The sequence below is a fragment of the Microcaecilia unicolor genome, chromosome 5, assembly GCF_901765095.1.
Source record: "Microcaecilia unicolor chromosome 5, aMicUni1.1, whole genome shotgun sequence".
In the NCBI taxonomy this organism is placed as follows: Eukaryota; Metazoa; Chordata; class Amphibia; order Gymnophiona; family Siphonopidae; genus Microcaecilia; species Microcaecilia unicolor.
In genome coordinates, this window is record NC_044035.1 from 142,059,689 (window position 1) to 142,073,364 (window position 13,676).

At 39.4% G+C, this 13,676-nt stretch overlaps 1 protein-coding gene across 1 annotated transcript in view; it reads right to left on the bottom strand.

The window, feature by feature from the left end:
- Positions 1–13,676, bottom strand: part of CCSER2 (coiled-coil serine rich protein 2) — a 325,691-nt gene that overhangs the window by 109,110 nt on the left and 202,905 nt on the right. The window contains exon 6 of the mRNA XM_030203369.1: positions 5,770–5,832. Coding sequence (XP_030059229.1) covers positions 5,770–5,832 — 63 coding nt within the window. The remainder of the gene's footprint in view (positions 1–5,769; positions 5,833–13,676) is intronic.

Below are 13,676 nucleotides of genomic sequence, written 5' to 3' on the forward strand. Positions count from 1 at the left end.
ATCTCCATGCCATCCAGAAAATCACGAAACTGATGAACACAGAACATTTAGCCTCATCTTTGCTACTGAAATGTTACTAATTATAACTCAAGTGGCTATCATGCTGAGATCAAACATTAAAGTTGAATTCTCAAGGAATCATAACAGCATAAATTGTTGTTTACAGAGAATATCAATTTATTTTCCTATATTGTTTTTGATATACATATATATTGATGGGTAGTTAAAGTAAAAACAGATATGCAAGGTTTACAATATTTAGTGAAACACACATTTAAAAATAGTCATTATTTAAGATAAAAAAAGAGAGGGTTTCAAGTACAAAGACCAAAGCAAAACAAAAAGCACAAGTGAATCTTCAGGAACAGGACAAAATAAACTCTTTATTATGTGGACCCGACACGGTTCATGTTTCGGTGACCAGTGATTGCTTCAAGGGTCACAAAATACTGTTGAATATTGATGTGTGTGAGAACGTAGCGTCATCAAAGTTAAAAACAGAGCACATCTCTGAAAATGTCCCACTCTAAGGTCAGGAGGTAAAAATCACTTGAGTGTAATGAATCCTAAAAGTCCTGCTGCAATGAGTCCGTTATAGCAAAATGCCACTGACATTAAATTAGATGGAAGCTGCATTTAATCTTAAAACAAGAAAAGATTCTCACATCTTTCAAACCAGAGGTAAAATTAACCCTATAAACTTTTGGTCAAATGAGCAATTTATTCAACTATTTTCCTCTCCTCCATCCATTGACTAATGATAATTGTATAAATTGGAAACTGCTCCTAAGAGAATACAAACATATGATTTCCAAAGCTAAAATTACTTACTACTCTAAATTCAAAGGCAAAACCATCAACCCTAGAAAACTATATGCTGTAGTTAATTCATTGCTGAATACTCAACAGATAACCTCCATAAATGAATCTGTCCCTTCGGTGGACCAATTGGCCTATTACTTTGAACAGAAAATAACAAAAACCCTTCCACCTCATTAGAGCAATTCCTTAATTTATAAAATCTATCACCCTTTGGCTCATCTATGAATAGAATTTGGTCGACATTTCAACTTAACCACATTGGACCAAGTCAACCATTTCCTTTGTAAATATACCAAATCACAATGCTTGCTTGATTCCTGTCCTAATTATCTCTTGAAACCAGCCCCTAAGGTTTTAATTGATCACCTACATTCAAGTCTAACTTTAATGTTATCTTAGGGTATATTCCCTATTTGCAGTGGTAGCATAACCTTAACTCTGATCCCCCAAAATAGTCTAATTAGTATCAGTATTGTTCCCAACTACAGACCAGTGGCCTCAAAACCTCTATTAGCCTAAGTTTTGGAGAGGCTAATCACTCATCAGTTAATGGAATATCTTCAGCATCATTCAATTCTACATAAATAACAATTGGATTTCAGGCCCTCATATAGTACTGAAACCGCTCTTACTACATTAGTAGCCAATCTTAGAAGAGCATTAAGCTTAAGCAACAAAGTTTTAATTCTCCAATTCGACATGTCTAATGCATTTGATACAGCAGATCATGACATCCTTTTAACCCTTTAGTGTCCAATGTTCCTGTAATAAGCCATATGGGAACAGATTGATGGGAACATTGGACACTACATACTTGACTATTATGGAATCTGTGGAACTGTCTTGAAATGGTTATCTGGATTTTTAAAATCCACGTTTTACCAAGTTAAGCAACTGGGTACTATCTTGTCGTCATGTGTTTCTTGTAGTGGAGTACCACAGGGTTCTCTCCTCTGTCACCTATTTTGTTTAACATTATGATGATCCCTTTAGGCCATTTGCTAGAAACAAATGGGTTTTCAGCATTCCTATATGCTGATGATGTTATAATTTTTATTCCATTCATCAAAAAATTACATGAGATTGCAAACAAAATCAAAGTAGGTATCGATTTAATGGAATCCGGGGCTCTTAATTTCAAACTGAAACTTAATACTGATAAAAAAAATTTATGATAGTACCTTTGGGTTCAACAATGAAAATCTTGGGAATCTTAATTGATCAGTTTCTTTCTTTTGATTGCCAAATTTCCAAAGTAGTCTCGAATGTCTAATTCATTGTGGAAACTTACAAGATTAAGACTATTCTTTTCAAGATCAGTCTTTCGCACTTTAGTTCAGTCATTAGTCTTAACTAAATTTGACAATTTATTCAGAAATTAAGCAGAAACTCCTAAGAAAACTACAAACTGCACAAAACATGGCTGTGCGTTTTATATAGAGATCGGCGCAATACATTAAAGCATCTGCTCTTAAAGATTTACATTGGTTACCTATCAATGAAAGAATTTCATTTAAGCTCTGTGTTATTGTTCATCAGATTCTTTATGGTATCTTACCATCTTATATGATAGATTTCATTAAGTTATCACCACAAAATGCCACCTTATCATCTAGAGAATATGTCATATTACATTTCCAAAGTTGTAAAAAACTAAAAAAACTATCCATAATGCTAATTTTTCTTACCAAAGTACCAAACTCTGAAACTCATTACCCAAGTATCAGACACTCAAGTTGATTATATGTCATTTGGTTCACAGATTTGTGTTCAGCTAATATGAAAAGAATTTTTTAAATAGTTGTATTCTTGTATTAATTTTGTCTTGTAATGCTTCTTCTTAGTTTATTATTATTTATTTATTGTCTCGCTAGTAAAAAAAAAAGGCCCATTTCTGACACAAATGAAACGGGCGCTAGCAAGGTTTTCCTCGGAGTGTGTATGTTTGAGAGAGTGTGTGTGAGAGTGACTGTGTAAGAGAGAGAGAGTGAATGTGCGAGTGTGTGTGTGTGACAGAGAGAGTGATAATGAGAGACTGGGTGCGAGTGTGTCTGTGAGAGAGAGAGTGTGTGTGTGTGAGAATGAGAGTGTGTGCCTTGGGCCCCCCTCCCTCCCTCCCAGTTCCAGGGTCTCCTCCCTCCCTCAGAGTTCCAGGGTCGTCTCCTCCCTCCGAGTTCCAGTGTCATCCGTCCCCTCTCTCCCTCCCTCCGAGTTCCAGGATCGTCCCCTCCCTCCCTCCGAGTTCCAGGGTCTCCCCCTCACTCCCTCCGAGTTCCAGGGTCGTTCTCCCCCTCTGAGCTCCAGGGTCATCCCCCCCTCCCTCCGAGTTTCAGGTTCCCCTCTCCGAGTTTCAGGGTCCCCCCTCCCTCACAGTTCCAGGGTCGTCGTCCCTCCCTTCCAGTTCCAGCACCCCTCCCTCCGAAGTTTAGAAGTCATCTTCACTTACCAAGTCGGGGTTACGGCAGCCATCAGCAGCGGTAAAAGGCGTGCAGGCTCGGCCCTTCTCTCTCTGTCAGCTCTGGTCCCGCCCTCATTTCATGTTTCCGTAAGGGCGGGATCAGAGCTGAGAGAGAGAGAAGGGCCGAGCCTGCATGCCTTTTACCGCTGCTGCTGCCGGCCGCCGTAAACCCGACTTCGTAAGTGAAGATGACTTTTAAAATTTGGAGGGAGGGGGCCTGGAACTGAAAGGGAGGGAGGGGAGGAAGGGAGGGACGATGACACCGTCATGTGTGTGACGTCACGTTCCGTTGCCTGGCAACCCTGCAGCGTTCCCTTCCAGTGATTGGTGTTTGCTGTTTGTGATGAACACGGAAGTACGTGACATCAATTCAGGAGATGGATACAGCCTTACAGAGAGCACGAATGCTTCAAGGCTTCACTGCCATGGAGTCAGCTTCAGAATGTTGGAGGTGCTTTTTATTATATAGGATAGGAGGAAGGGTTATAGGAATTGGTATTTAAAAGAAATTAAGGGGCCTTTTTACTAAAGCTTAGGTGTGCTAATGGACATCTGCGTACACTAAGTGGTCCATAGGTATAAAATAAAAGATGGAGCAGTTAGTGCACACTAAGGGACCCTTTTACTAAGGCGCGTAGGCACCAACATGCATCAAATTGGCACTACTGCCCGGCTACCGCATGACCCGGGCGGTAATTCCATTTTTGGGTGTACCCAAAACATGCGGTAGAAAATATTTTCTAATTTTCTACTGTGTGGCGCTTACCCTGTGGTAATCAGCAGTTTACGCACATTGAACGCTTACCGCCCGGTTAGCATGCGAGACCTTACTGCTAAGTCAAAGCCTCAGGCCAAAAATGGATGCATGTTGCATATTCATTGTGGGTATCCTGAAAACCTGGCTGGCTAGGTGTGTCCTGAGGACTGGGGTGAGAACCCCTGCTTTACTGAACAAGGATGTGACTTTCTTTTCATCTATGAAGACCCAAACTCATCCAACTGAACAAATGAATTTGATGAAAAAAAAAAAAAAAAAAAAACTAGGTTGCTCAATTCCACTGGAATTTTAGAGATTTGCTACACTTGGAGGTACACATAAAAATGAACATGTACTGATGCTGACTTGTGACCTAGATCTCTCATAAAACTAACTGGGGGGGATTCTCATCTTGTTTTTCATTGCTCTGATGAGGTTTATTGCTGTACTTTTCCTGAGCAGAGAGCAAGTACAGCAATAAACCTCACCAAAGCAATGAAAAACAAGATGAGCTCAGGAATAAAGGTCTTCCCCACTCAATGTATCCAGCAGAGCACCAATGAATTGTAGTTACTGTGAAAGTTCCAGATCCAGTTTTTTGTAGTACATGAAAACCTAAATCGCCAATGTCTTCATGATTTCACAGAAAAGTTGTTGTACTTTCAAGGAACAGGAGATCTTTGTCAGTCATCCAGTTTAGGAAAACAATGATTTCACTTTTTGCATAGATGTGCAGATATATCTAGATGTGTCATAAACACTAACACAGCTGAAAGCTGGAAGGATTAAGTGCAGACAATCTATGACTTGGGTGGATTCACATGTGAGCCATGTGTAGTCAGGGAATTCATACATTTCTCAGAGCATAAATTTGTTCAAATTGTGCATGTCTAAGATTAGCTTCATACATCCAGATCTGCTTGAAGGGCAGATGCTGTTTCCTCATGACCCTGGTCTTGTAGTGCTTAAAGCAAAACAAACTGTACAAACAGATGATCTCACAGAACATGAGAAATGCAGACAATATCCCTGGCTTTAGACAGACACAGAGAATCCCAAACAGAAGTCATCCAGTCAGTGGCCAGGAAATTTACACAACTGTTCAACTTGGCAAGCTGAAGGACCTCTTATAATTCATACTGACATCTTTTGACTAGAAAAGCACGATATGCTGTGGTAGATTCTCAAAAAATATCTCATGATGTGCGCTCATGCTTTCATCCACTGCCTAATGACTTCTACTATGGTAAAACTGATACATGATAATAGAAAAACATTGTTTTCTCTTTTCAGTAATTTACCTGTACTTGAAAAATAAGTAAAGCATACAACACAAATGTAAAACTTCCTTCCTTATATGGCAATCAACTTCTGATGATATTGAAAAACCTATTACAAAAACCTAAATTCCATATCTGCTGTTAAAACACTTGCCTAATGTAATTGTAAACCACTTTGATTGTACCGCAGAAAGGTGGTGTATCGAATTCTATTACCATTACCAATATCATTAAACGTTTCAGGAAAGAATTATAGCTTTTCATATAATCTACTTTAGAAAAAACAAGTGTGCCTTTGAATGTGTTGTCAAAAGACATTCACACAGTTTATATAGCTAAAACATTTTGGAGATAATTTATAAATGCCTATATTGGTGGAAACAATTTGCATGCCACAGTTCAGTAACATGTAAACATAACTTTGGATTTACATTATATATAAGTTCAGCTACCTGTGGTTCTGGGGATGACAGCATTGACAGATGAATATCCTGTGGTGACTCAGTCTCATTGTTCTAAGGAAAAAAAGGCAAAAGGAGATTCAGCTTTGCTGGTAAGTAGCTTGCTACAGGTCTCCAGCTACAGTTGAGAAAAAACTAAGCAATTGTTTAAACGTTCAAATACCTAACATCTGTTTTACAATATTTGCACACAATGGAGAATTCACATTTGAGACTTGGCTTAGAACAAAGACAGATTTATCTGCCAATGATGTTATAGGTACTAAACATTTACAGGCTCAGATTGAGTATAGAGAAAAGGTTTTCCTTTCAGCTTATTTTTTTTTCTCTTTTATCCTGCATTGAAGCCATGGTCACTGAACTGTGAAATCAATTACCATAATAGAGTTAAATTCTCATGAAGGCATTTGACTTCACCGAGGTCAGAGTTATAAGGTTAAAGTTAAGTGCTTTAGGTTGTGTAGGTATATGTAAAAGAAATACTCTTTTTTTTTTTCTAGCATAACTCTATAAAAATTACCCTAAGATGAATTTGAAAGTAATGTAGGCTGTGCATGCAAATCTACTTCATGCATATTCATTGTAAATATCCTGAAAACTGGACTTACTAGGAGGTACTCTAAGAGAAAATCAAGAAACATTGTCCTAGAATCCTTTCCGTCGACCTTTTTTTTTTTTCCCCTACATATGAGTACAATAACCTGGCCATCAAGCTACTTTTTAAGGTATAATGATGGAATATCTAAAATCACCAAGAACTGCTTTTTTTTTGTACTGTTTTAGCCATTTCCACCACTGCCATCCATTCCCACTAGGTGCATCCCTTATAGTAACGAGCTGGCTTTTTAAAGGTTATTACATTGTAATTATCTTCACTGCAAATAGGTGCAACATAGTACTTTCAACATAGAAATTACTGTGCTGTTGGTACAGCAGGTGGAAGTTCAGAACTTCTGAATCACCAACCTTATTTTCTTACCAAGGATGTAGAAGACGGCAACCTGGTGTCACAAATTATATTACCACTAATTCAACAGTGCAACATTCTAGTGACCATATTGACTCTGCAGAAAAATAAAACTATTTGCATTTCATCGATCTAATAAATAACAGCATACTGGAGTGGTTTCTTTTGTTATTCCAATGTGTGTCATGCTACATCGTTCTTACTGGTCCATAATGATTGAAACCCTTATGAAGTTTATCCAAAATTTTTAACAATTCATTCTTACATACTCCTTAAAAGGTTCTAGTTGAATAATGCATTCCTCATGACAGTGTTCCAGCCTTTTAGCTGCTTTGGCAAAAGTAGGGCTAGGCAATTTTGGTCTTTGAGATCAGCAAAAATGACTAGTTCTCAGAATATTTACACTGAAAGAATATGTACATTTTAAGTCACACAGAATATTCAGAATGGCAGTTGTTCCCAACCTGTGATCTGTGATTTTATCTTCCTCTTTTTTCACTACTGTGGAATCCACAGCAGTACACGCAGACCGCAAGATAAAGTTATTTTTAGGTGGGAGAGGGAAGCAGAGGTCAAGTGCCACAGAGGCTGGGATATCTAGAGGTCAGAAGCAGATTGTATGACCAGGAAAATCAAATGGAGGCTCCGGGTCTGCGTGAGCCAGGAAAAGTGGCATTTCTTACCTATTTCTTTTCCTTAAATCCAGCTAGACCAGTCTAGATGAGTGGATCATATTTCTTCACTCAACATAAATAAAACAAAATAAAACATGGAAAAGAAAATAAGATGATACCTTTTTTATTGAACATAACTTAATTAATTTCTTGATTAGCTTTCGAAGGTTGCCCTTCTTCGTCAGATCGGAAATAAGCAAATGTTGGTAGATGACAGTATATATGAGCGAAACATCAAAGCATTTCAGTGACAGTCTATATGCATGGAGACAGGGGATGAGTGAAACATCAAAGCATTTAATTTACATAGACTTCATATGAAAAATGCCAGTACAAACAAAGACGTCGCGCCTGTGGGACAGCACTTTACAAAACCAGAACACTGTACCAGTGATTTCATGGTAAGGATCCTGAAAGGGAACTTTAAAAAGTAAGACCTTTGAAGTCAAGATGATCAAATATTTTGACACCCACCAGACAGGACTTAAAGATCTGGGTTTTCTAGCCCATTACAAAGCATTAAATTGTATTGCTTTCTAAATTGTATTGCTCTTCTGTCTCCCTGACTCTCACCTATCCACCCCCATCCTGTTAGACTGTCACTGAAATGCTTTGATGCTTCACTCATCCCCTGTCTCCATGCATATAGACTGTGACTGAAATGCTTTGATGTTTTGCTCATATATAGTCATCTATCAACATTTGCTTATTTCCGATCTGATGAAGGGCAACCTTCGAAAGCTAATCAAGAAATGTATTAAGTTATGTCCAATAAAATGAAGATACATACCTGTAGCAGGTATTCTCTGAGGACAGCAGGCTGATTGTTCTCACGATTGGGTCGTCGTCCGCAACGGCCCAGGAGACTGGCAAAATATCTAAAGCAAAGCAAGAACTCTCTAGAATGCTCCGGCGCGTGGGCAGAGCGCACCGCGCATGCGCGAACGCCTTCCAGCCCGCGGCACGAGCGTGACATCGTCAGTTTAATAAAAAAGCAACCAGAGAATTAGAACAATGCCAAAGGGGAGGTGGGGTGGGTTTGTGAGAACAATCAGCCTGCTGTCCTCGGAGAATACCTGCTACAGGTTATGTATCTTCACTTTCTCCAAGGACAAGCAGGCTGCTTGTTCTCATGACTGGGGTATCCCTAGCAGCCAGGCTCACTCAAAACAATGAACATTGGTCAATTGGGCCTCGCAACGGCGAGGACATAACAGAGATTGACCTGAAAAGAAACACAACTAAGTGAGAGTGCAGCCTGGAAAAGAACAAAAATGGGCCTAGGAGGGTGGAGTTGGATTCTAAACCTCGAACAGATTCTGCAGCACCGACTGCCCAAACCGACTGTCGTGTCGGGTATCCTGCTGAAGGCAGTAGTGAGATGTGAATGTGTGGACTGACGACCACGTTGCAGCCTTGCAAATCTCTTCAATAGAGGCTGACTTCAAGTGAGCCACTGATGCAGCCATGGCTCTGACATTATGAGCCATGACATGGCCCTCTAGAGTCAGCCCAGCTTGGGCATAAGTAAAGGATATGCAATCCACTAGCCAATTAGAGATTGTGCGTTTTCCGATGGTGACTCCCCTCCTGTTGGGATCGAAAGAAAAAAAAATTGGGCGGACTCTCTGCAGGGCTTTGTCTGTTCCAAGTAAAAGGCCAATGCTCTTTTACAGTCCAAGGTGTGCAACTTGTCTTCACCAGGGCGGGTATGAGGATGGGGAAAACATGTTGGCAAGACAACTGACTGGTTCAGATGGAACTCCGACACCACCTTCGGCAACAACAGAGTGCGGAGGACTACTCTGTTATGATGAAACTTGATATAAGGTGCATGCACTACCAGGGCTTGGAGCTCACTGATTCTACGAGCTGAAGTAACAGCCACCAAGAAAATGACCTTCCAGGTCAAGCACTTCAGATGGCAGGAATTCAGTGGCTCAAAAGGAGCTTTCATCAGCTGGGTGAGAATGACGTTGAGATCCCATGACACTGGTGGAGGTTTGATAGGGGGCTTTGACAAAAGCAAAACTCTCATGAAGTAAACAACTAAAGGCTGTCCAGAGATAGGCTTACCCTCTACACAGTGATAAGCAGTAATGGCACTAAGGTGAACCCTTACGGAGTTGGTCTTGAGACCAGACTCTAAGTGTAGAAGGTATTCAAGCAGGGTCAATGCAGGACAAGAAAATGGATCTAGGGCCTTGCTGTCACACCAGACGGCAAACCTGCATCTTCCTCAAAGACATTGATATTATTCAGTTGATTTAAATATTTGCCTGTATTAGGGGCCCAGGCTATAATTGAAGTAGGGTGATTGGGAGGTTTGTAAAGTACACCGGGTTCTCAAGGGAGGTGTTCATTTTGTTTAACTCTTGTAGTTAGTGTTGGAGGAGAGTTTTTATACCATTCGTTTTTCTCATGTAGTTATGAGTTTTTGCGTTTGGTTTTTTTTCTCTGTCTCCAGTGATATTATTTTACTCTTCTTAATAATAGTGGATTAAGAAAATGTTGCAATGTATTCCCTCTGAAGAGATTTGAGGTTCCTTGTTGATTTATCAAAAACGATCCTGATTGTGGGTTTTAGGAGTTACAAAGTGTTACACCTTCAAAACCATTATTTCAAACCTATTTGGTATTTTAGAATTGAAGTATAGAGGGTTTGGAATTCCCAGTTTTTTCTAGAATATTTTTGAAATTTTCAAATATAATCAAAAAGTAAATTTTTGATACAAGAAATAAGAAAAGAACTTTAAGAAAATTACAAAAAAAAGGAGAAATATTTACCACTTTTAGTTCACAAAAAATAAAAGGGGAATCAAGAAAAGAAATGTAACTAGGAATACCTAGTATTATTTAAGGAAATAAACAAAAAGTAGATAAGGAGACACTGCTGCAACCAACTACGTGATTAAACTCCATGCAGATCAACAGCCAAAGTTACTATTCATTCCCGAGACAACAGAAATTTGAAGAGCTGTTTAGGTATATCTCCATCCTAAATAATCAAAATGTCTATGTATCTCTTCTGGGGGGCAAACATTGTTTAGAAAAGGGTGTTTGCTTTAGGAACTTAATTTTCTGTGATATGCGCTCCAGTAAGGACTAGGTCTACAGCTGTTCCCCCTCTTATTGGTTCCTTCATAAAGCAATCCTTGATTTCATCAATGAATTTTACCTTCCTGGCATGCCCCGGTTACATTTACCCAGTCAATATCGGGTTAACTGAAATCACCCATTATTATTGTGTTCCCCAGCTTGTTAGCCTCCCTAACTTCTGATAACATTTCTGCACCACTCTGTTCATTTTGGCCAGATAAACGGTAGTACACTCCTCTATCTTTTCCCCCTTTACACATGGAATTTCTATCCATAAGGATTCCAATATTTCTTTTGCGTCCTGCAGAATGTTTAGACTATTCGATTCAAGGCCTTCTAACGTATAATGTTACCCTCTCCAACAATTCAATTCACCCTATCACTGTGATATAATTTGTACCCTGGTATGACAGTGTCCCATTAGTTATCTTCCTTCCATCAGGTCTCAGAGATGCCTATTATATCTATTTTTTCATTTTGTGCAATATATTCTAACTCTCCCATCTTATTTCTTAGGCTTCTGGAATTTGCATACAGACATTTCAAACAATGTTTTTTGTTCCTATTTATAACTTGCCCGGCAGTTGACAATGATAATTTGTGATCTTTAAAATGTGTCTGCTCTGTATTTAAAGAGGCACCTGATCTACTACAGTCTCTATTGCAACTTCACTATCGGGATACCCTATTTTCCCTGTTTTGGTGATACCTTTTAAAGATACCTTGTTCCGAACCCAGTGGCGTACCAAGGGGGGGGGCGCCGCGCGCCTGTCGGCTTTTTGTTTTCATGCTCCCTTTGCCCCAGAACAGGTTACTTCCTGTTCCGGGGCAGAGGGAGCATGAAAACGAAGAGCCGGCAGGCGCGCGGCATCCCCACCCCCCCCAGCGGTGTGCACCCGGGGGGGGGGGCGTCGCGCTGTTCCGAGGGGGCGCTGCACATCGGCAATCCGCCCCAGGTGTCAGCCCCCCTAGGAACGCCACTGTCCGAACCATGAACTTCTGAGCAACTGTTGACTTTTCCCCAATTTCTAACTGAAAGCTGCTCTATTTCCTTTTTAAATGTTGATGCCAGCAGCATTTTTTGGTATATGACCTACAAGGTCCAGCATGACTATACAAAAAAATTATGGGCAGAGAAAATAACCTTTGGGAATTGGTATCATAAAGATGGGTATTGTACATTACAGTTATACTGATGGTGCCCATTTGTCTCCCCCCACCCCTCAATTACCAATTCTGCTGACGTAACCTGTTTGAATTTAGAGAATTCTCTCTCCAATATTAGTTCTTAGATGAAGATAAGACTACAGAGTCTTGAGTGCTGAAGTGATTGTATCTTGGAGGACTCCGTCTGGGAGTAACTCATCCTTGATTTTGGAAGATCAAATTAATTTTGTAGTGAAAAAGGTCTATGTTAATCTTAAGTGTATATGTTAGTTTTCTTCTCTTTCTTATTCAGATTTGAAAGAATTTTGCAGACTGTCATAATTCCATACCTGGATTTCTTCAACTGTTTGTAAATGGGCCTCCCAAAGAAATCCCAACAGAGTTTACAACCAATCTAGAATATCAATGCAGAGCAGATCGCAAGAAGTAAATGCTGGATTTGAGCCAGCTCACTTATTTCTCTTTACTGGTTACTTATTGTAGTGCTTCCCAGCCTCTACAGACAGCACACCTATCCAGTTGGATTTTCAGATTTCTATAATGACTATGTATGCAGCAGAGAGATTTGCATACATGGGTCTCCATATATATAAATTTATCTCAAACATTTTCACTGTGGTAATAATGAAAACCTGACTGGCTAAGTACACCTAGAGGGTTGAGAAGTACTGACCTATTATATTGCAGGTGGTTTAACGTTCTATTACATTTAGGATTCTTCATAATATGGCTCCCTGATATCTGAAGAACAGAACTGAATAATAAACATCATTGCATATTCAGTGTTCTACCTTGATTTATGCTTTAAGATACCTCCATTTTGTGAATTCATGTTAGTGTCTTCTAGCCAGCAGGCAAAGCACTACAACTGTGGAATGAATTCTCAAGTTTTAAAGTTTTTATATAAATTAGATTTTCATAAATCTTTTAAGAAATGGCTGTTCACTCATTCCACTTAGTTTTGTTTCAAGTCTATTTCTATTTATTTATTATTTCACTCTTATTTATATTTTACACAGGATGTTCTTGGAATTATGGTTTTATATTGTTTTATGAATAACCTTGTTTATTATTGTAATCTGCCTAAAACACAACTGTTGGGACAGAAGCAGAATATAAATGCCAAATTCAAATAAATAAGTTGTTGCATTACCATACATAAAGCTAAGTCATATATGCAGCACAAAATCTTTTAATTAATTACCCTATTCTACCCATGCCCACAATATATGGCTAAAATTAGTATGTACACATGTAAGTTTACCCAGATTAAGGTATTCCCAAGGGTTTGGGAGGGTACATAGAAAATACATAGATGTGGTATAAATTAACCTGGGAAAACGTGTGCAAGCTGGAGGGAATGTAAAAATGGAAGTGCATATATTCTCTGGGGTAATTTTCTAATGAGATTATGTGCATGCTTTCATTTTGACAATTAACCTAACTGCACTCAGGGAAAAGTATGTGCATAATTTTTATGCATATAGTTATACAAATGACCCATCTGCGGCTGTGATTATGATTGTTGATGCTGGCCGGGTCTTGTCGTGTCCAAGTAAGTGGAACCAACATTTCAGCCATTGTGCTGCAGCTTTCTTTATGGTGTGTTGAGAAGTTTGCACAAAGAATATGGTGCAAATAATATAAGGCTTACCAAAGTCTGCCCACATTTTCTCTTTCCTGGAATGGAGTAGTAGCCTAATCGTTAGTGCAGCAGACTGAAAGGCTGATGCTCAAAAGTCATCAGTAATAGCCTCTTGCTTTTATAGCCGTGGCTGGACTTACAGAATGAGGAATAGCAATTGATGCTCAAAGGAAACTGCATGAAAATGAGATGTGCAGAAAGGCTGTGTGCAGTTCAGTAGGGAAAGCACCCGGCACATGCGCAGTATTCTGAACGGGACCTCACCAGAGACTTGTACAAGGGCACTATCACATCTTTTTTCCTGTTGGTCATCCCTCTCCTTATGCACCCAAGCATCCTTCTGTCT